Source organism: Labrus bergylta, chromosome 17 (assembly GCF_963930695.1).
Source record: "Labrus bergylta chromosome 17, fLabBer1.1, whole genome shotgun sequence".
Classification (NCBI taxonomy): Eukaryota; Metazoa; Chordata; class Actinopteri; order Labriformes; family Labridae; genus Labrus; species Labrus bergylta.
The window spans coordinates 1,614,782-1,638,616 of record NC_089211.1 but is presented as its reverse complement, the minus strand read 5'-3'; the positions used below and the strand labels follow the sequence as shown (position 1 = coordinate 1,638,616).

The 23,835-nt window shown below is 41.1% G+C and overlaps 3 protein-coding genes and 1 pseudogene across 5 annotated transcripts in view; 1 reads left to right on the top strand and 3 right to left on the bottom strand.

The window, feature by feature from the left end:
• Window positions 1–1,516: 1,516 nt before the first annotated feature.
• On the bottom strand, window positions 1,517–11,600 carry pigo (phosphatidylinositol glycan anchor biosynthesis, class O). Of its 2 annotated transcripts, none has more exons than XM_020630563.3 (11): window positions 11,402–11,600; window positions 10,664–11,141; window positions 9,593–9,736; window positions 9,340–9,463; window positions 8,866–9,025; window positions 6,452–6,634; window positions 4,750–6,340; window positions 4,457–4,660; window positions 3,967–4,151; window positions 3,657–3,727; window positions 1,517–3,202 (listed from the first exon to the last, which is right to left on the bottom strand). In XM_020630563.3, exons 2-11 carry the CDS (start codon window positions 11,139–11,141, stop codon window positions 3,073–3,075), a joined length of 3,270 nt encoding a protein of 1,089 aa, XP_020486219.1. In that variant the 5' UTR covers window positions 11,402–11,600; the 3' UTR covers window positions 1,517–3,072. The 2 variants fall into 2 exon arrangements, with proteins under 2 accessions (XP_020486219.1, XP_020486218.1); XM_020630562.3 differs by having other exon boundaries at window positions 11,521–11,597.
• Window positions 11,601–12,128: 528 nt separating this feature from the next.
• On the bottom strand, window positions 12,129–15,917 carry stoml2 (stomatin (EPB72)-like 2). The gene is made up of 10 exons (XM_020630565.3): window positions 15,757–15,917; window positions 15,100–15,252; window positions 14,892–14,991; window positions 14,745–14,803; window positions 14,533–14,634; window positions 14,300–14,434; window positions 14,035–14,179; window positions 13,743–13,822; window positions 13,512–13,640; window positions 12,129–13,420 (listed from the first exon to the last, which is right to left on the bottom strand). The coding sequence occupies exons 1-10, from the start codon at window positions 15,796–15,798 to the stop codon at window positions 13,322–13,324; spliced, it is 1,044 nt and encodes a 347-aa protein (XP_020486221.1). The 5' UTR covers window positions 15,799–15,917; the 3' UTR covers window positions 12,129–13,321.
• Window positions 15,918–16,737: 820 nt separating this feature from the next.
• LOC136183203 (uncharacterized) lies at window positions 16,738–20,697 on the bottom strand (annotated as a pseudogene).
• Window positions 20,698–22,773: 2,076 nt separating this feature from the next.
• LOC109981673 (protein unc-13 homolog B) overlaps window positions 22,774–23,835 on the top strand; it is a 66,797-nt gene continuing 65,735 nt past the window's right edge. The window contains exon 1 of one of the 2 annotated variants that reach the window (XM_065965733.1): window positions 22,774–22,995. In XM_065965733.1, the coding sequence (XP_065821805.1) occupies window positions 22,974–22,995 (22 nt within the window). In that variant the 5' untranslated portion in view covers window positions 22,774–22,973. The remainder of the gene's footprint in view (window positions 22,996–23,835) is intronic. The other variant, XM_065965732.1, reaches the window with a different exon arrangement.

The window sequence follows — 23,835 nt, the reverse complement described above, 5'->3', positions numbered from 1 at the left end:
AAATTGTCAACGTTGAGGTTGTTTTCCAACAGGTGCATTGTGCAAACAAACTGGCATTTGAAGGGTTAAAAATGAAAATATGAGAATATTTTATACTTTATGACAAGCAAACATTATGCAGTAAAAGTAGCAAAAAACATACAAAATCTAAAAAAATGACTGAATCAGCCTGTTAGTGGCCATTTTTGGCCACGGACAAGCTAAAAGGGTAGTAAAAAGGAACAAAGCATGAGGGTTAAACAGTCAATTCTTTCAACAGTATTTTCCTGTTAAGGTGTAAAATCACAGCTTTTTGCTGTATTTACAAAAACGGTAGAAAACTGTAAAGTTCAGCAACAGCAATATACCGTTAATTTTACAGTAACTTCCTGGCAACCCTACTGCCAATTGTTTACCGTTTTTTAACAGGTACTGCTCCTTTAAATATACTTGTTAATAAAGAAGAGGGAAGAAAACATGCAGGTAACAGGTAACTTATTAGAATAATGTATTCTTAACCTGCCCACCAAAAGAACATTTTACTTCAGTAGCGTTGTCTCCAGTTGGCAAGAGACAAAAGTATAAATCTAGTTAGTTCAGGGTGTACCCTGCCTCTCTGCTGGGTTCGACTCCAACCCCCAACCCTTCCCCCAATGACGCCGCGGATGGATGGATGGATGGTTGGATGGATGGATGGGTGGATGGATGGTTGGATGGATGGATGGATGGATGGATGGATGGATGGATGGTTTTTGTTCAGTGAAATTCTCCAACCTTTATCTTACAAAATAACCATGATATATTGACATTACATTAAAAACTTCTTGATCAATACCAATGACTTGGGTGTTACTTCTGTCTCTGAGAATATGATTCAAGATTTTCCACATTCTGTTGATACACATTTGTTGCTTTTGATCACACTCTTAGACGGGCTGCAGCAGAGATCTGTCTGATGGTGTAAATTAATACAGGGGGGAAACAGGTTTTTAATTTGCAGTTCACTCTCACTGTTGTGGCACATTTTTTTGTGTGATCCAAAGGTGTCATCTTTTAGGTTTACTCATTAAAGTAAGGTTTACTTACTTTAATTTTTAATTCAATTAAAAGTGGTGGAATAGAAATGAGCAGCTGCAATACTAAACCACTGTTCACACATCATCCAGAGGTATGTCAACCTCTGGTCAGACTTCAAGTTTAGTTTTTTTATTGAAGTTTCTACCCAGCAAAAACACACTAGTATGACTTTCTTCTTGTGGAAATGTTGTGAGTTGAACCTTGTTTAGTTCTGTGTTTGTACAAGTGAGATATTTGACGACTTACAGAGTGATGGGAAGTGGAAATGTGGAGAGGCCAGGTGAATAATGAATGAGGCTTCTTGACTGATGGGCAGTAAAAACTTATGGCAGCACCGATCTCCTCCTTCTTATCCTCGGATCAATAAACAACATTAAATCCTACTTTTACGCTCTGTATTAATATTTTGCGCTTTAACAATAAATAATGTTAAAGTTGAAACATGAATCACTGAAACGAATCCGGGTATTTCTCAAACTTTTAATTATTGTGAGGCCAAAAATGTCAAGTAAAAAAGTTTAATTACACTTTACACATAATGTAAAATCATATTAAATGCTCAGTTATTTATATATTAAACATTTTAGAACAGAAAACAAATGTGTCCTGTAATCATATAACCCAGCCAAACAATCACTATGGCTGTGGTCAATACAGCAGCTGCTATAAATGACCAGTCACTCCCAAACAACAGCCTGAGAAATGCAGTACTATTGCATTGTAGCTAATTCAACCTGAGCTCAAACTTCCCTTCAATATCAAGCATTAGCTAATGAGCATCAGCTGCTGACTGCAGCTGGCAAACAGTAACAGATCTTACACTGGACACTGACTCAGACGTCCTGCAGAAATAAATTAATAGTGTTTGCGGAGGTCCTGGATTTAATGACCCCCCTCAACAGGATGACATCATACATGAAAAAAAAGGCATTACTTAAAGCTAGGCACCTATTCCAGGAAAATAGTCGTAGAGGGCCTGATAAGACAAATGCTTCATTTGAGATAAAAAACATATCAGTGATTAAAAGAAATCTATATTTAGGAAATCAGTATCCACAAAAGATAGGAGAACATGAAAGATTAAGAACCCAAAACTGTGTAAAAAAGAAAAATATCTACTTTATGAATTGGCAGTAACCAGACACACTGGCTATTTCAACATCTTAAAAATACAAAACACACAAAAAAAACAAAAATTGTAAAAGCTCCTCCAGCAAACACTCAGATGACAGACATGCTGAAATGAAAGAGTACAGCTTTAGACATGGTGTGACGGATCGCCTCTTCAGTGGTCAACCTGGAGCTGAAGACAGGTTGAATTGACAACGATAATGGTACAGCTGTGTGAAAGGATCAGCCAGCTGGTTGATGAGTTCATACAGTCATTTAGGTTGTTTTTTTTATACCAATAAAAGCTGAATCAGGTAGTTATAGAGTAAAAAAGAATTCCTTCAAAGTAAATATTTCTTTGAATTTCTGGCCATCTATGACAGACATGCAGTCGGTGTAAACTGGGTGATGTTTTTAGGGGAGCAATTTAACTGCTGGACAATTCATCACCTCCAAACTGTTTTGGGGGGGGGGGGGGGTTGGAAGGTTTCATATAAACTTAAAGTTAGAGAACAGGTGTTAAGAAGGGACATTCAGAGACAGGAAAAAAGCACATTCAACTGATTAGGAGATTTCAAAAGCCTTCGACCTCATCAGGAGAGTGAGGTGCTTAATTTTGTAACACTGTACAAAATGCAGAGCTTGTTCAGGCTGAGGCTCGTCTTTCAGTCCGTCGATGGAAAATGAGGTGGGCCTCAGTCAATGTCAGCTTCACCACTTAAAAGAGTTTAAGTCAGAGGCAGGTTCACACGACATTTCTGTCAGGGTCCATGAGCTTGACAAAGATGGAAAATGTTCTTTTTTTTTTTGTTTACAGTGACCTTTATGTGCATTTCCTCTGTGGCACAGTGAGCTCTGGTGGGCTTCATTGGTAAAGCAGCAGCAGCAGCAGGGGGAGTGCTGTCGCTACCTAGATGCATCAGGAATGAGTTTCTTAAACCATCGGCCCACAGCCACATCTACTCTCATCACCAACGTGACCCCGATCAGCAGAGACACGCTGCTCACCAGGAACCCTGAGGCCTCAAACATTAACCTGGAATGAGAAAACATGGAGAGTGACACATACACATTTGAAAAGTAATACAGAACTTTACCAAACTCTTACAATATTAAGGGCAGGAGAGTATTAGAAGTTTCCTACATGTACATAATAATTCAAAATACTCTTTAGTCTGTGTTATAACTCATTGTTTTTGTGCAGGCAACAATAAAAAGAAATCATACTAGCATAGAATTACAATCATTTCAAGACGAGACATTTGTTACAATTTTGAAAAGACTAAATATTTGAAATTCTCTCTAGAAGCAGATATGTAAATCTGTAAATCTGACAGTGGACTTACAGAGAAGCAGACTATTACTAATATGTGCATTAACTAAAAAGCCTACATCCAGTACGTGGTTGGCAGTAACTATTGGGCCATACCCTCAAAAGCATTTACCGTTAGTGAGTTTATGTGAGCTGGAAAATCCATTCAGACACTTACTTGGGTGCAAAAACCTTCCACACCATTAGGTGTCTCCTGAGGATAGCAGCTGCACACACTGAGGCAAAGACCTAGGAAGGAAGCGGTGCACAGATAGTGACTGGAGGGATGTGATATTATTTACACATGAAGGTGAGACTGAACAAAAGAAAACATAATCACACTAAAAGAATAAAACAAGCTGGTGATATCTGAATTTAGCTTTTTGGTTGTTGTTTTTTTAGAAATAAATATCAAATCAGTAATGGATAGTAACAGGGTGTATATAGATGTAGAAAACACAAAAGCCTTGGGTGTTTTTTGAACGTACCTGGGCCCCGAGTATAAAGAGGTAGCGTGTTGAGAGTTGTAAAAGTGCAGAGCTGAACTGTTGGGGGTTTTCTCTCAGTCTCATCTCCATCACAGCGTCTTCTCCTTCTTCCCCACACGCTCTGCTTCCCCTGCTGCCCCGTACCTCACACACCAGAGGCCAGAACAACAGCAGCGGGCAGCTCACTGAAGACAACATGGACACAACCACAAATCAAAAGATATAAAACGCTATAGAAATCTCTGGGATAACACATCTCTGCCTACACATTCCATGTTTCATTTTCAATGTAACAGATTTTGATGGGAAGGTATATATACACCAGCCATTTCATTAAAATCACTTAATCTGGATGACATCTTTATTTTATTGTTTTAGATTATAAAATGTGCTTTATATTTTGTTCTAGATAACTATTGTGTTTCCAGTTGTAAAAGCCTATAATTTCTCCATTTATCTCAAGCTGCTTTGTTGATAACCACTACAGTACCTGCAAACAAGATGTGTGAGGCAAACGTGTTGAGGGTAACCAGTGAGGCAGGCAACACGGTGCCAGTGTGTCCATCAGGGAATCCAACAAAGGCAGCACTCCACTGGATGGAGGGGAAGGTGGGAAGGTGACCTGTTGCATGGAAAAACTGGGTGGCAGCCAAGGACCACAACATGACAGGAGTCCAGGGCACAATAAAGCCACCTAAGGGAAATAGTAAGAGGAATGTGAGAAGGGTAAAGATGACACTGACTGCATCAAAGGGATTAAAAAAACAGAAAAGAAAATCTCACTAGAATGTGTTCCATGCAGGCCGCTGAGGGTAGTGGAGGAGGCGTGGATGTGCAGCAGAGCTCCCATTTCAAGCAGCAGCAGTAGGAAGGACACAGCCATGCCCTCTGGGTGCAGCAGCAGAAGACCGATTCCCAGCAGGCCACAAAACAGAAGCAAAGGGGCAGAGTAAACAGTTCCCAGGCCATAGGCTTCCACAGCAGGCCTGCTGTCCACTTCATTGCCCCCACTCAGCTCTCCATCATCCAGGGAACGACGCATGCGCTGGTAGATTTGAGGGATGAGGTGGTGCAACTCAGCTTGGGGGCTAATTCCAGTACTGGCCCGATAGCTGGGCGGGGGTAGAGATGAATTTCTGGCTGTAGTTGCAGTCCTTGTCTTAACAAACACAGTGAGAGGATCGAGCCAGATTAGGAACAGCCCCAGTCCTAGGAGAAGGAAGGCGGTTCTTGGGAGGGCCAGCTGGCCCACGCTGATCAGCTCTGCAAGATTCCTGAAGCTGTCCTCTGGAGTGGCACTAACAGCCCAGTGGAGCCCCAGGCACACAGACAGCAGTGGTAGGATCCAGCGGGCAGTGAACACAGTCCCCCCTGAGGAGTTGAGATTACCATAGTGACGGAGGCAGCGTCTCAGCAGATAAGTCCACAAGCCAAGGGAAAAGACAGAGAGGATGTAGTGGAGGTTCTTCAGCTGGGCATCCTGCAACCGGGAAAGAGGGGACAGGAAGGGGGATGGGCGGCAGTAGCCCTGTTCTTCTCGACAGCCATGGAAGGAGAGGGAAAGGTAGAGGCTGCCGACAAGAAGTCCTAAGCAGGCTAGGAGGGTGCTGCTCTCTTTCCTCACAGTAGACGGGGGCAAGGCTGCAGCAGGAAGGAGTCCTGCAGGTTTCAGAGGGTCGTGGCTGGGGGGCAGAAGCAGGCCATCCCAGTTGAGATGGATGGGAATATAGAGAGCGAGAGAGAACACCAGAAAGGTCACAACACGGCCTTCAGCAATCACATAGCTATCCGAGAGCAGGGAGGCACAGCGCAGGAGTGGCACCAGGAGAGGCGGGACGAGAAGGTGGCGCAGGGACAGCCAGCTAGCAAACTTTTTAGATCCGTTCTTTGCGACAGTTATAGTCCTGGATTGACGTGCCCAGCGGAGAAAGAGCAGCTCAGAGCAGAGGGCAGCAGCTGCCAGGCACCACACAACATCAATGTAACCCTGTGTGAGCAGCTGACCAGCAGCCACACAAACTCCTGCTGTGAGAGCCACCATGGCCGGGGCCTTAAGTCCCGGACCAGTCTCACTGATTAACACGAGGGACAGCTCAGACAGGATGAAACAAGTCAAGCAAGCTAATGCCAGGACAGCTAAACCTGCTGCCATCTTGGTTGGGTTGAATTGAGCCCAGGTAGTTCTGCAGGTGTCTCTGACAGAGGTGAGGTAAGCCTGCAGGGAGGCAGCCAGCTGCGGGGAGGATGAGCGGCCCTCCCTGACCATGGTCAGGTACTCAGAGGAGAGGTGGGAGAATTCTTCCTTCAGCTTAGAGAGGCTCTCAGGTGATATGTCTTTGGCCATGCTTGAGTAAGTCTCCAGGAAACGGTTGACCTGCAGAAACAGAATGGTCACATGAGGTGATTTGCTCAGGGAAACGTGAGGTCTGAAGCTTTTTCTGTGTGGAGACATTAAACAACACACAGCACCAACTGAGCAGAGTACCTGTTTAGCATTGATCCACAGTGCCTCCAGCTGGCTGAAACCTCCAACTGCACCTTGTGTCTGCTCATGAGGAGGGAACACAGGCAGGAGAACCTGGCCCACGCTGCTGTAAGGGATGGGAACTCCCAGCAGGAGAGCCAGGGTGGGCACCAGGTCTGTTTGAGGGACCACATCTGGTTCACTCTATAAACAGAAGAAAATAACTGGTGGTTAGATTACTACTCAGTTTTTCTGAGATTTAAAGGGCTTCTCTGGCATTTTAGAACAGTGTAATATCGACATAGAGCAAAATAATACAAGTGAAAATATAAAATTATTTGAAAGATGAAACAACTAAAAAAACCCTTAAAAATAAAAAGTGCTGTCTTGGGGAGGCGTTCTCTGCTATTGCTTTAAAAGCAGGGTAGTGTAGTGGTGACGCCTGGATTAAAAGATGTCTAACACCTCCCGCTTGACACAAGAAACCACTGCATTTATCTTTGAATCCAGTGCAAACTAGGCTACTCTTCAGTAAGAGTTATTTGCTAATGCATTTATTGAGCCCTTTCCTTTTTTAGGTAAAGCTCTGGTTTAGCTGCGTGTTGTAACCAAGCCTTATATATAATAAATAAATAACTCGGTAAACTAAAGCAGCCAGCCTGTTCAGCATCAACATTTATTTATACAACTGGTGGAAGTGTTTATTCCTGTTTTAGAAAATAATAATCTCTCTCTCCTTGTAATTGTGGTACATTCTGCATACTTAATCTAACCCATGGCTTTCACAGTCTTTTATGTAATTCCCCAATTACACTGCAATTATGAAAATGTGCACTGAAGTTCATTTTACTGCTGTGAGATCGACTTTCATCCCTGAAAACGGCTGAGACCTCCTGCCAGCATCCATTTAGAAGATTCAGGGAGCTGCACAGCATGGAGAGAAATCCTCATGCATGGAAAGGATTGATGGTTCATTTTTGAAATGACAAAAACTCATCTGATTTGGCAAGATATATATGATGTAAACAGAAATGTTACATACAACAACAAGGTTAAAAGTCATAAAATAGATAACAAGCCATAAGTTTCAGTATCTTCATTTACAATGGTTCTTTTGAAGCTCATTTTTAAACACTAGGAGCAATTTGAACATATTGAACGTTACTTTAGAAGAGTTTAAAAGTCTCTTAATACAGTTCAGTGTTTCCCCTATATGCATCTAGCAGCAGAGATGCACCGCTGATGAAATATGACCTCCACTGCTGGGCTCCAGCTTATCTCCATTATATTAATTTGAACTACAGAATCAAATGTGAGCATCGTTTTGAAATAAATTATTCATTTTCTTTGGTAAATTTCGGACTCCTCTCGTCTTTTGCCATTACCCAGGAGCCTACTTATGACAATAGGGTGGTTGTTGGTTGATTATTTTGTCCAATAAATGTTAATAATTATTTTAAAGAACATATATCTTTTTTAAATTGCACCCAACTAAAACATTGTTCCACTTCACCTCCGCTGCCACAACTCCAACCTCGGGGAAACACTGCAGCTCTAAATTAAAGTTAATGATTTGTGTCTGTGAACATTTTATTTATGTACACTTCGACTGATACTACGCTGCTCTAAAAAAAATAAAGGAGATCTTTATCTAAACAGTATAACACCAAATCAGTTGGATTTCAGGGATTAGATCTGTCCATTTAGGAAGCAGAAGGGATTGTGAACAATTTCATCAGCTTTGGTGCAAATTAAAGTGACAACAGGTGCAATAGAGAGGCAAAAGCAAGACAATCCTAAAAAAAGGAACGGTTTTCTCATGTGGTGCCCTCAGAGAATTGCCTTTGAGTATGCCAGAACACCAGAACTGGCAGGTCTGCTGTTGGAGGAGCAGGTATGCAGAGTATGTGGGCAGTTCCTGGATGACAAAGGGATTGGTGCCATTGACTGGCCCTCTTGTTCCCCTGATCTAAATCCAACTGAGCACTGATGGGAGGTTACAGAGACTGTCCAGGAGCTCACTGACGCCCTGATCGAGGTGAGGCGATCCCCTAGCAAACCCTTTGCTGACTCATCTTGAGAATGCAAAAATGTAAGTGCGTTACAAATTAAATGTATTATTATTATTATTATTAAGAGTTCCCTTCAAAGGAAATCCTGTGTTAGGAGCCTAGAATGGGCTTTTTATTTGCTAAACTTCTATTACCATTTATTATACAATGTTTTAGCACTGCTGATAATTACTACTTAAAAATAGAACTTCATCACTTTCTAAGATCATATGCTTGAGAATGAGAATTTGATGTCTTAATTAAGAAATGATTCCTTCAGTCATTTGCCACATACAGTCCCTTTAGCCACTTGAGCCAATCCAACAGGCCCAAAAAATGCTTTTTTGCACATCTAACTGTTAACACAGGGTCTGCTGTACTGACCTGGGAGGGCGGTCCAGGAAATAGAGGGGAAGGACTGTAGAGGAAAATAGCAGCATCAGTCTCCTTCTGACTTTCTCCTCCATGGTCCCCAGTGTCTGTCATCCCATGATCTCCCATCACCACCAGCAGGGTGTCGTTTTGTAGACGGTCAATCACAGATCTGGAAGAGAAGTAAGAATATATATAACATATGGTCTTAAGGGTCTAAAAAGAGATTATTTAGGGTTCCTAATATCACAATTCATGATTTATTTGATAGGGAGATTTAGCTTTACTCTTTCAATTATTATTCAAAATTCCTCTCTGATGATGTAATGTTTTGTATCGTTTAGATAAGTATCTTAAAAAACAACAGTGGCAGGTGATGTCTACAGTACTACAGGTGCACTATGACAGCAAAAGATGGTGATCCTGGGAGCCCCAGGCTGGGGGATGATGTGAAACATGCTCATAGCAGCTGCACTGTTGTCTGACCTGATGACTTCATCCATCTGGGCCAGCTTGTCTGCCATGGCCGGGTGGTCGGGACCAAACCTGTGACCACAGTGGTCCACTCCAAGGAAATGGGCAACCAGGACATCCCAATCATCCCCCACCACTGTCAAAACCAACAGCAAGTGACGGAGAGATGTGAAGCACAATTAAATTGCAAGAACGAAATCCAAAAATACACAATGTGTTCATCATGATCATGGAGTTATAAAAATCATATTGAGTAGAGACATACTAGTTGTGTAGAGGTGCTGGAGGATCCCGTTGTCCACCGTATGTAAATCCTTCACATTGAAAGAAGGGAATGGCAGAGAGCGGTGGAACTTCTTAGGAAAAAGATTCTCCCAGGTGTCGTCGCCCATGAACACAACTCTTCTGCCTGTGAGAGAGAAGACATTGAAAGAGAACAAAATTAAATGCTCACTCATTTTTACAAACGGTTTTGATAGTTAACTTGAACGCTTTCGGGATGTGGTAAAGAATCATTTAGTCAAGAAAATAGACATCACTGTATTTCAGTGGGACTGTTTTTGTTGATGTTGCAGATAGGTTTAAAATCTAAAACAAGTCAATACAGCAGCATACATCAGTTTTGTGACACCTCTAGTTTTGCCTTTGATAGCTGCTTGAAACACCTGTCCTCCTGATGTCCTTCATTGTGGTGCCTTAAGACAATAACCCCCCTGGTTGAAAGTTTGTGATATATGGAGTGCAGTGAGGAAGCAGTTTTCCATCCCATCATTTTATAATACAAAGTAAAAAGCTTTGAGAGCCCTGCTGATATATCAATGCGTCTATACATTCTGTCTAATGGGCTACTGTCATAAATATACCAGTACTGGTGTTTAAGTTTTTTTAAAAGCACTGTTATTATATAGTTATGTAAAAACAAAGCTTAAGGCGTTATCATATAGTTTGTTAAACTGATTGTTATACTTGGCACGGCCGCAGCACTTAGCTTTAATAAAGTTAGTTTTAAAGCAGCCTTCTGGTTAACTTCGAATAGTCGAACACAAGTTCAAAATCAAACAACAAAGGTGTGTTTTTTCCCTTTCAACTCCAAGTTCTAAAATTCACCATAGCAACCATGTCAGTAAACTTTACATTTTTACTTCATAGATTATTATCAGCCTCAGCAATCCCATGTAGAGCCAGCTCTAAACCTCATTTCAGCTTCCTTAACCTTAATAGCCCTTTAGTTGCTCTTTGCACACTCAGCCTGGAGGAATACATATTTACCCTGACACTGTTGCAGATTTGTCATGTTCACATGTCTTGCAGGAAGTATTGCTGTGTAACTACTCACCCACTTGACCAAACTGGTGGATGAGATTGTCCTCCAGTATGGCACTGGATGCAAAGTTATTGCCCACATCGACGAAAGTAGGCAGAGAACCTGTAGTGAAGCCCTTGATCCTCTGCATGGTGGTCGTAGGAGGGTCGGCACGAAAGGGGTACAGGCGGCTGTGGAGAGGCCTGGATGACACCGTCTCCTCCAGCACAGGCAGCTTGTTCTCGTACGGACGGGGCTCCGTGTTGTTCGGGTCGAAACGGGCAAAGTCAATCTTGAGGGCGTCGATAATGAGGAGCACGACCTTACGGAAACGCGGCTCGGCGCGGCAGAAGTCCGCCGGCTCGTCTCCGGGCTGCAGCACGTCTCCGCAGGTACTGGTCCTGTTCACCTCCAGCCGAACAAGAAGAAACCCTCCCACGAACAGGTAGAGGCCCACAAAGTACACCGCACACAGCCACAGGAGCAGAGACAGCACCGGGAGCCTCTTCATCTTTCACACACACAACACAAGTCTTTCTCACCAATATAACAAAGTCAAGAGAAGACATGGAAAACACCTGCAACACAAGATGCTAATGGTATCTACGGATACCTTGACACAAACCTCAACTTCCAGAGAAACCTTAAAACCTGTCCGACGTTGAGCTGACGTGCCAGGTGTTATTAATTAACTCACTAGCTAACACAGGAGACGGGTTAATAAGTTAATGCTGTTAGCCACAGCTAGCTTGCATAGCTCTTGTCACTGACCTTGCAGCTGTGGGCTTTTCGTCCTCTCCCGGCCGGAGGGCAGGTGTGTGAATGTGTGTGTTAACAACACCGGTACGGGTGCATCAGGTAAACAGAGAACAAGGGTACACAGCGCTCACCTTCATTGGTACTCCATTACAATGAGATTAGAAAACTGGTGACAGATAGGAACTTAAGCGTGCATGCAACCCGGCGGATATACGTGGCGGACGTTTTGAATGTAACACATTTTTACAGAGCGTTTTTGCCCTCGTTTGATCTTACAGGCAAAACGTTGCGCTCAGCTGTGTGCAGTCTATGGATGTGGTAAAGGAAAACAAAGGCTCAATATTGCAAAATAAAGTCTTTGTCGAAAAATTGCTCTTTTCCAATCCAAACTGGGTACGACAACCCCAAAATAATAATTGAAATAAAAAAATGATTCAGGAGAGACGAGCAAGAGTAGGGGTACGTTATAAGTTGCGAACTACAATCAATTCAATTCTCTTTGACTGTTCGAACTGTTGAAAAAAATATCAACTGATTGAATGTATCTTAAATAAAATTAATAAAGGAATAGTATTTTTACTTGCTGACAGTACATATTCTAGGTCCACATCGTCTTCAAGGCAAAGCTGAGGGCTTAAACTCCCTCGTGTAAAAAAACTGCCAATTTTATTACTTGAGCGACACATTCTTTATATATTTCTATATATATATTTATTTATTTATTTCTGGGCAAACAGACTGACTTTACAAACTTTATTGTTTTATTTTCATAGTAATTTAACATTGCTAAACTTAAACAGTGAACTAGATCATACTGGGCAACTTTAACATACTTCAAATCATACTGTAAGTGAAATGATTTCCAAACTCCAGCTGTTTTTCATTCATTTTTCTATACAAATTGTCTTAGTTTTTTTTTCAACACAAGTGCTTCATAACAGCATAACTGTAAACCTATACTGAACTCTGCAAGTGTCAGAGTGCCAGTTTCACTTTTGCATTAGTTATTTTTCATAAACCTTTAAGCATAATTGAAAATGACAAACTCTTTACAGAGAAGCATGAAACTTAATAAATACATACCCATAAGACATACGAGGTGAAAACAAAAAACACAAAAACATTTGCTCCAAAGGCTGACTTTGTATACTTGCTTGTGGATGGGAGTTATTTCTGAATGATTTCAAAGCCATCAACTTCTCATGAATGTCCTGGGACAGGTACTGGATTAGTTCTTTCAGGGAAACAATATATAGTAATCTAACATGTGCCAAGTTTTAAAAAACTACACTCTGGGAATTTTTTTACAATTCTGATGCATCCTGCCGGACGTCTTATGTAGTCGCTGGTCCCAATAAAGCTGAAGACAGTTGAAAACTTGTCACTGATGCCTGCAAACTATCTGTTTCACAGCAGAGGGCTGTTTTATTACCACATTAACACTAATGAGCCTTAAGAACCAGAACACAGTTATTTGGACCAGCCCTTGGAAAAAATGCAAAAGGATAAAACACTGTAACCCCCCATGGGTCTGTGAAGAAATACATATACCCAAGGTTTTAAATTGCGCAAAAATAACTTTATGCAAAGAAACCATGTCCTGCATAATATCCATGTCTTACATGTTCATCTACTGGCATCAGTGAAAGATAAACCCCTTCAAACTCTTCATTTTGTTAGCCTGCCAAAATCTTGGGTAAGACTTTATTTGACTAAAGGCTGCTGTCAAACTCCAATTGTACAATTATGAACATAAACAAAGGTCAGTTAACATTGAATATCCTGCTTTCAAAAGGACACTAAGGCAGTTTGATGAAGTGTCTCTGTTTGCCTGCCGTCAGAAGGTATGAGCTGAGAGACTGTTAAACATAATCTGCTTCTTCTGCTTCTGTGTCTTTTGTTACTGCTCCGAGTTCATTCACTGAGTTGCTGTTATTGGGTTGATGCAGACTGCTTCACATGCTCTTCGCTCTTCTTCTCCACCGCTGCTTTGTGGTTCGTCTTTGCCAATGTGCCGTAAATGCTCATAGCCTGCATTCAGGGGAAAAACACAATATAAGCCATTACTGCCCTGGCTCAAATCAAAGTAATAAACAATTTATGAATTCCAGATAGAAAATACCTGTGTGACCATTCCGGTAATGTCGCCGGAATTGGAGGGCAGAAGGATGGTGTTGGACTCTTTGGCGAGGTTGGAGAAAGCAGACACGTACTGCTCGGCCACACTCAGAGAAGCGGCTGCATTTCCATTCTGTACAATAAACAACAAAAACAACATTAGAATGAACCAAATCTTTCACTTATATTAATAAGACTCTTATTTAAAAACTGAAAAACAAGAAAAGGGCCTCACATGTTCAGTCAGAGCCTCTGACAGCACACAAATAGCCTTTGCCTTCGCCTCTGCTTTTGCCATGATGGCTTGGGCCTCACCTGGAGAAAATACAGTGATACAATCAGTGACAGACAACTTGCATAATCATTTAATACATACAAGTTATTCAAGTACTTTTATCCCAATAGCCTCTGCATTAAATATTTAGTCACACAACAGAGCAACAGATACTTTAGAAAAAACAAGAACATAATGCTTTGATGTAACTGCTGTTGTAAAACGACTAAACTAGGTTCCTTAGTGCACCCACCAGCTGCTTTATTGATGTTTTCAGCCTTTTCACCCTCTGATGCCAGAATCTGAGCTTGTTTTTGACCCTCTGCCACGTTAATGGCTGCTTCCCTCGTCCCTTCAGACTCCAGCACTGTGGCTCTCTTCTTCCGTTCCGCCTCCACCTGTACAGATGTTTTAAATGTGCATCAAAACATTTTCTTCTCTCCGTCTAGAGTCTAATCAGTACCGTGCTTGATTTCAAAGTGGCTTGCGACTTGTTACCATAGTAACTATCCCCTCACCTGCATCTGCATGGATTCCTTGACACGAGGCGGAACGTGTATATCTTTGATTTCATAACGAAGACACCGGATTCCCCAATCGTCTGAAGCCTGGTTGATGGAATGAACGATGTTGGAGTTCAGGCACTCCCTTTCCTGAAAGATAAACGTACATTTAATCACTAGAAGTGCAAACGATATCTTCCCTTATGAGTCTGCAGAAAAGAAAAAAGTGAGATCCAGCTCATCGTTACCCTGAACACTTTGTCCAGCGTGAGTTTGCCCAGTTCTGACCTCATGGTGGTCTGTGCCAACTGTGTGACTGCATACTCTGGATCCTCCACACCGTAGCTGGCCTGGTAACAAACAGAATAAAAGATTCAAATGACAACACTGTGATGAGAGTAAAACAACACAGTGGAGCTGACGATCATTCATGCATGTAAAAGAGAACCAAACTGCGTACCTTAAAGGGGTCCAGGATCCTTAAGTAGAGCACTCCATCAATCTGTAGTGTTACATTATCTGAAAAATAAGGCATCAGATTATATATATTACACAAGCTAAGATGTATGTTACTGATGGAGAACTTGGTATTTTAATGATCCTTTACCTAGAGATACTGCAGACTGCTCTGGGACATCAATAACGATCTCTTTGAGACTTTGCACATAGCGAACTCGGTCAAGTAAAGGTATGAGGAAGTTTAAACCCTACAAATAAAAGAGAAGGGTTATTGGACCATAGGGTTCAGTTGTGAGATACTACTAATGCTCGACCTCTTTGAACTGAAATGTGTCAAAACAGTGCAGTCGTCGTACCGGCTCCAAGATCCGATGGAAGCGACCCATTCTCTCAACCACCCAGGCTTCCTGTTGGGGCACAAACAGGACCACGGTGTTCATGGGGAGGCTGGACGCCCATCGCTGCTGGGCTGGTGTGATCCACAACCTCGGTGCTGAGCGCTGGCTTTGCTACAAACAGACACAACAAAATGACATCAGAGTTACAGAGATTCATCTTAATGAATGCTTTGTATGCTCAAATGTTAGAAGTATGTACCTCTTTAAGGACTTTAACCTTACCAATGTTTTACTAAAAGATATATAAAACAATAATAAAGTTTATAGTTTAAGTTGTTTTCTAACATGTTTAGCTTGTGCTCATCTTGTTTGTTGAACTCTTTCTAATTGACTGTTCAGCTGAAATTCTCTATGCCATGTAAATGTATGCATAGACACGTTGTATTGTATAAAAGTGAAACTATATAAATATATATAACTAAAGGCCTAGCTACATACATTAACATGTCACTGATCAGCTAAAAGTCATTCATATATTTCTACCTAGAACCGCTCGGTGATTATTTTGAAGTGTCAGTTAAATGAATGTTAAAACTCCTCTCTTCAAAAGGAGAGAGGTGTCTGCAGGTTGAAGGAGCACACAGTCCGGATATTGTTTCATTATTTTAGAGTTACCTTCAGAAGAGCTCCGCCGGCCCGACACAGCGTCCGTAACATCCTTTAAATGTAGAGAAATGATTGAAGACGGTTCAGACTCGTTCACTGGACACTTCTCAAACTCTACTCATGTGTAGTGTGACCCTTGCTGCTGGTTCAGGAAATGAAAGTTACATCAGTGGTGCAGCGGTGAAAAATGCCGTGCTGGATACTAGAGCTGAACGGATATGGTTCCGCTTGCAATATAAAAGCAGCATCTACATCTGAAGATCTACAGCGACTATTACCACGATTATTCTGAACACTTAGGAGCCTAACAGTCTGAGAACATAAAGAAACTCAGACCTGTTGTTTTCTAAGGAGCCCTGGCGGTGACATGAGATATTTTAAATAGATTTTGTTAACAGCTTAGCAGCAGCAGTGTGGACCATGTGTAGGCGGCTCAACGATGTGATGCTAAGACAGGTATTGAATTACAGTAGACTAATCAAGTCTGAATGAAACAAAGGTATAATTAATCATCTGTAGCTCAGCTCTGAATACTACGGAGCCCTGGAGGTGACATGTACGGAGCCCGGGAGGTGACATGGATGTTTTTTTGTTTTATCTCGCACGCGCGAGTTACTATCTCGCGCGTGAGTATTTCAAGGTATAAGGGTATATAAGGGTATATGTAGCACACTTGAATGAACCACAGTGCGCTTGGAGTTGTATGTTGTTTTACTTTTTTCTGCAAACATAAACATATAGCAGCATCGTAAATAATACGCTTCTCTCTGAGCTTCATCAGAACAACACAATGATTGACCTGCGCTGACCAAGAGCGACCCATAACCACAAACTCCCTCTTGTGGTGAAACTCTGGAATTACAATGCCTAAATCTTTTCCTTTAAGCCACAATAATTAGTTGTAAATAATAAATAAACAAATATATAGGGGGGAGGAGGGGGGGGGTCCTTTTATGCCACTGTCCCACATATACATTTGGTTAACAAATATTGGAATTAATTAATGAATTTAACGTAATGCTAAAGACAAGGATACATACAGATATACACGTGTAAGGACCCAGTTCTCTTACAATCAGATAGATAGGTAGATCTACTTTACATATCCTAATGTAAAGTTCTTCTTCCTGTAAATGATACTGTATATTAACTAATGGGATTCCAACTAAACAAAACAAACAAACGATAAAAGACAGGCTAGGATTAATACAGTAGGCTAAATCAATCAATCAATCAATACTTACTTCCTGCAAGTCCGAAAATTGTCGACGACAAAGTCTGTATTCTCCAAGGATTCTGATAAGATGCCTCTGGCTTAAAATGAAACCATATAAGGCTATGCTTCTTCGTATTTCTTTATGATGCATACATAAATTGAAGAAGAAAATGATGAGACTGTCTCGACCCATTACAATAGGCCTGCATTCACTGCTACTGCTTTTCTGTACTATCTGCAAGATAGTAAAGGATGGAAAATTCCTCTTTACTCCTTAAAATTCCTCACTTACTATAAGTCGCACGCGCAAGATACTAAGTCGCGTGAGCGAGATAAAAAAACAAAAACGTCCATGTCACCTCCAGGGCTCCTTAGGGGGCTTCCCATTCATTTCCGAATCCAGTTTAAAATGTGTGCAATTGTGTATAGAGCCCTGTATGGTCAAGCACTCTTGTATTTACTTCTAGTTTACTTTGTCCTCTTGGGTCAAATTGACCCGGTCTGTTATGACTTGTTTCAAACACATTAACATATGTTTTACCCTTTTTTTTGTAATGTATGGTATGATATGGTATCATAAAAAGTGTCAAAGATATGTTAATGATAGACCTCATTTACATAAAATTATACCTAATTTTTCAGGTTAAAAAAAGCAGAAATTCTGAATTATTTTCACTGTGGTTATGATCAGAGACACACAAGTAGATGGAATATATCACAGACTGGTCTATGTCAACGTTTAGTCAGGATATTGTTTTGAAACAATTTCAATGTTTTTGATGGCAGTAAATACAGTCACACCTTTTGTCCTCCCAGCGTCTAGTTTGACTCTTTATAAAGCATAAAGTGCAAAATGATCACACCATTCTGTGTGACATACTTTTAGACAACTTCATTCAAACTCATTAGCACATATTTTAAACTTCTTTTACACCTCTTATTCTTTTTATTACAGTTTTTTCCAATTGCTAAAACACAATTTTGAAAACTAGGCTGGTTTTATTAAAATACTTAACACAATTCACAAAACCACACACCCAAACTGCAAAATACCTCATATATCCTGCAAATTGAAGTACTGCAACCAAAACTACATATAGCATTATCAAAATCTAACTTTTGCACCAAATGGCACACACTTCATTCATATTACCAGATTTTTGTCTGACCAACTACACACTGTTGGTCATAATGAAAAGCACTCTCACCTTTAGTATGCTTTGTCATAATACTAAAATAGTTTGAATTGTAGACAATTCTTCAGATTGTTCACATGCACAGAAATATTTGCAGATACACACTCATGCTGTTGAAACATCTATATTTTTATTTTTCACCAAACAAGTCAGTGCAACAGTTGGACTGCACTCTCTGTCCAGCCTCTCACATTGTCAGCCCGTGGTTGATGACATGATCAACTAAGGTTGCTCTGATTTCATTTGAAAGTTGTAAAAAAAAAGGTGCTCACTTGTGGTCTTTTCAGAGTGCTTACTTCCTGATTGAAGTGATAACAATTAACCATTGAGGTGTTTGGCCAGGTGGCACATACATTGGCCGATTAGCTCATGTAGTGTCATTTTGAATGGCAGTGTTTTGAAATGGCAAACATGTGACTTTATGTCAGATTGTTGTGTCTTATGCAGAGAACCGTGTTCAGTGCATTTAAAAAGTGCCATTTTGAATTGCAAAATGTGTGTAAAGCAGAAAATGTGTTTAGACTTTTGGAGACTTCAGAAGAGGTTTTGCTCTCTGTGTGTCAGTTTAAATAATTGTGCTATGCATGTCATTTTAGTGTGTTAGCAATTGGAAAAAACTGTAAGAATTGACATTTAATTTACATGAAATTGTACAATGTTTTTGAATAAAATAAGCAGAAATGATTAGTTATATTGGATAACCACTGACTCGTATATGTCAAACATTAGCCAGGATATCCCCCAAGCCAAATTTGGCGCGCGCGTGTGTGGAGCTTCATCATAAAATGAATAAAAGAAAAACTGTGTGTGTGTGTGTGCGTGTGTGCGTGTGTGTGTGTGTGTGGAGCTTCATCATAAAATGAAAAACAGAAAAACAAGGTGTGTATGTGTGTGTGTGTGTGTGTGTGTGTGTGTGTGTGTGTGTATTTGTCTTCATTTGCATGAGTGACAGGTAACGATGCTATGGGTTTTGCAAATATGTGCATTGCATTTTTGGCACCTGGTGCTAGTTTTGTTGTCACTCGTCCTTTTGGGTGATTAGGCAGGAGGAGCAGCTGGGGGAGGGGGAGCAGCTGCAGAGGTCGATGCATCCTGCTGGACTTCCATGATCAAGCTGGCAGAGGCTGGCGTGCGGGGAAGTGTCTGCCGTCATCTCATCAGAGGTGTCACAAGTTCTCTTCCAAGTTCCTCAAGGAACAGCCTGTGGCACGTCCCCTGATTCCAGCTCGGGTCCATCTCTCTCCACAGCACGAAGGAGTTGTATGCAGACACATCGAGCATGTTGTAGAATACCGTCAGGGGCCAACGGGCTGTCATTCGTTTACAGCTATATACACTGGTGACCTGCAGCAAAAGTAACAAACAACAAATCAGTCAAAAATTCATTCTTATTTTCTTACACAAGAATGCATTGACCTGTGTGAATAAATATTGCATGAAAAAAGGTGCACTACCTTAAAGATAAAGATAAAGATAAACTTTATTTATCTTTATCTTGTCGAGGTTGTTGACTCCCCCCTTGTTCTTGTTATAATCCAGGATGATCCGGGGCTTTTTGTCCTCCGTGCCGCTGACTGCAGTGTCCCGATGCAGAGTGCTCATGAGAAGCACATTCTTTCTCTTTTTGGGGCAGTAGGAGACAAGAGCATGCGTGTCCGTGAACACAAACTGGGAAGAGAATTTGGCCCTCCCTCTTGTCACCAGCAGTGCAGGGGGAAGCTCTGGTTTGTTCTTCCTCACGGCTCCCACCATGGCCAGCTTCCTCCTCAGCAGCTCCTGGCCAAGGGCATAGGAGGTGAAGAAGTTGTGGCATGTGATGGTGTGTCCCCGGAGCCCCTCTGTCACCTCGAGAACCACATGCTGGCCCTGGTTTGTCTCTGGCTGGCCCTCCACAGGTTTGCCTGTGTACATTTGCATGTTCCAGGCGTAGCTGGTCTGTGCGTCGCAGGCTACCCAGATTCACTGGAAAGTCTTCAATGACATGGTGGCACGAAACATTGCCCTCCCAGACTCAGCCTGCCATAGTCTGGACGTAGCCTCTTTACTGGACCGGTAGACACCAGCAAGGATCAAAAGACCCAGGTATCCCTGTAGATCTGTTTTATCCATCTTCCAATCATCACCACACACACAACGTCCCCTCCTGTTGGTCATTTCCAGCACTATCTTTTCGATTTCCTCTGGCATGAACAACTCAAATGTAGACTTTATGCTATCAGCACGAGAAATGGCATAACTTGTTGGTCCTCGGGGGCCCCTCTCCCTCTTCGCATCCAACATGCGCCTTCGGTCACTTGGAGGAACCGAGGACCAGAGAACATTTCCATCGTTGGATTGGAAAATATCTTCAATTTCAGCAGGCTCCTCTTCATCACTTCACTCCTCCTCGTCAGCTGGAGCATAATCTTCATCATTTTCAGTGATGTTCTCTTCCTCTGACACTACCTCCTCTTCTTCTGCAGGTTTTTCCTCAGCTCTCTCCTCTTCAACAGGGCTAACAATTAGATCAAGAGCCTGTGATGCAGTCCTCTTCATCATGCTGTCTCAGAGTGAAATTTGAAATGCCAGCATTGCAAAATCTGGCGACTTTCTCGCTAAATCTGGCGACTTTCCAAATCTTCTTGCCGACTTTTTTTTGTCAAAAGCTATACTAGCGACAAATCCAGCGACTTTTTCTGGTGTTATTGAAGACTTTTCTGGTGTTTTGGACCCACACCACTCCGCGTCCAGACTGCAAATGAATTGCGCTTGCACGAAGCAGCGGCTTATCCTAAGAGCAAGATCCTAAATAAAATAAAACAGTGCATTTGACTCACACGGTCTTTTGATTCAATGTGATATTCTAACATTTAACAGTACAGTACAAAATTGATTATGTAATGTGGGTTTAAAGCATTAAAGTCATGAAGTTATGTTGAGAAGTGATGATCTATTTCAATGGCAAAATAAAGAAAAGAAAACAAGAATCAACAGAAGAAAGTTAATTTGTAATTCCAAACAGTTTTAGTATGTTTTTTAATCACTTTTTGTCTTTCCCACAACGTTATTCTTCTCTTCTACAGTGCCCATTACAATTAGGCTACATTTTCTTTATATGCAGAGCCTTATATGGAGAGTTTGACAGAATTGACATAGCAGGGACACAGCATCAGACGTGTCCTGTGTGTGTGTGTGTGTGTGTGTGTGTGTGTGCGTGTGTGTGTGTGTGTGTGTGTGTGTGTGCGTGTGCGTGTGCGTGTGCGTGTGTGTGTTCATTGTGCTGGAAAGCGCAATAATGTGACGCATTGCTCCACTAAATGTGGCCGGGTCAAATTGACCTGGAAAGACCACAGATGCTATAAATTTTAATAAAACACACATAATTCAACAAAAATAGTCACAATTAATTTTACTTGCAAAGAGCGAATGGAATTATGGAAGAATTTCCTTACATTACATATTCACTTTTGAAAACGGGTCAAATTGACCCAGGGTTAAGATGTCTTGTTGCCAAGATACTGCAAGCCATAGTCGGCCTACTGGAAGCCTGACTATTGTAAATGCACAGCACCTTTGATCGCTCAAATCCGAAGCCCAATATTTAATCAAAAGGAAAACACAATAAATAACCCCAGTAATGTATTGGTAAAGCAATTTGCCAAAGTGCCAAATTATCACTTTAATTAACATCAAAACCTGTACAACCAAAAATGCTTTGACTCTTATGTAATGACTCACTAAATACGCAAGGTGGTGCTGTTGTTTTTGGTCGGTCGCTAATGCAGCCTAACAGTGTAGCTCCCTGAGGGGAAAACATGGACTATAACAGAGATTTAATAAAATCTAATGTATTGTTGTTGGAGTTCTCTTGGTAAATTGATGACATGGCAAAACACTTTTGCATCAGGCTTAATAAAGAATTCAAAGAAGGCATGGATCAGTTTCAGAATTTATTTGAATATTTTTTAATTGCAAAAAAGTGAAACAGTCATCAAGTGATGTGGTGAGACATGTAGATACATGTTTTAAAATTGCAATATGTATTTTAATTGATGAATTGTTAATTTTCAGGTAAGTGGGTAGGGCTGCTAAATGCATAGACCCGACCTGTCTTAAATAAATTGTTTGTAGCAACTGAAGCTTGAAAGAGTAAGAATCAAATAACTATAACCTGAAAGATTGCATGAGGGGGCATACACTTTCATATAAAAAATAACTGAGATACTGCAAATTTGCGTTCTGTTTAATAAGTAAAATACAACTTGAAAGGTCAAATGCTTTGCTTTGTAATTCTTCTCATTAACAAATATATTTAGTCTAAAAGCATTTAAGTAGCGTGGTTAGAGTAGGTTGAATGCTCAAGTTAAGTTTTTGAAAAAAAGCAGAAAAATGCTTTCTAATAAAGTCAGGAAACCTGTTTAAAAAAAAAATACATCAGGGATTTGTGTGCGTCACCCAGACCTGTCCCTCTCAGCGATTGGCCCCTCTAGTTGTAAACGCCCCCGCCCCCCAGCGCGGTTCTGTATTCTCATTGAACAAACCAGACATCAGTAACAGGTGCTTCGGCCCCGCCTTCCCCCCCTCACTCTCTGCTCCCTCAGGTTGTTCGATAGTCTGTAAACCTGTGAGATGATAGTTTTTACAATGGCGTGGCAGTGGCGGGGGGCTGCAGCTCTCTGCCCGGGTCCAGCATCAGTAAACCACCTGTAAATATCAGTGTGGAGGTTAACCGCGAAATGAAGAGGTGATATAACAATGAAAACGTTACCGGACGGAGTAAATCTTCTCTGAACGCCTGCTCTACAAACTGTTTGAAAGTACAGGAGCGCTTTGCCATGTCGCTGCTGTGCGTCAGAGGTAAGAGTTACTCTTCTTTTTCATGTTTCTGTCGTCAACATTGATATCAACTTTTAGTTTTTCATGATGAGTTTATTCAGTTCAATGCGATGTAGCCTCAGGTTAAACTTCCCAGGACAGGTTTTTGTTTGTCCCGAATCAAGGAGGAACGATGAGCCTGCTTGAACAGAGGCTAGTTGCAATTTGTCCTGTCGTGATTTGACCTTTTTAAAAAATCCAGGCATTACATATGTTTATTTAAAAAAACAATTAACATACTTGAGCTTGTTTAAAATGTTTTTTTATATTTCTGATGAATTGAAGGTTTCCATTAGATTCCACACCAGCTGTTCAGGGCTTACAGAACTGATCTGATGAAGCTACATTCACTTTGATGTATCACTAACTGTTTGCTCAGGCTGTCCTCTGTGAGAATAGAGAGGGAAGACAAATGCATGTGAACACATTTTTATCTGTATATTTCATGTCGTAACCCCAAACTATGCTACTAAAAATCATAAAGGTATATAAATTCAACAAACCGTAACCTGGTGCAAGATACCTTCTTCAGGATGCAGTATATGTGACTAAATGAATCTTTTAGCATTTCTCTCCAATGCATTTCCCTTATGCTATTCCTAATACCAACAAAATTACCTTTTAAAATGGGTTCCAAATAATAAGTAGCCTACAATTTAACCACTGACTTTATGTGCATGTCAAATGTCTCTTATAGACCCAATTAAAGGCAACATGTCTTCATCAAATCAGGCTGGGTTGGGTTCCATGAGAATTAAGTGAGGACAATTCTTGACTGCTGCAGCATTTTTTTAACAGCTGCAAAGCACATTATGTAATATC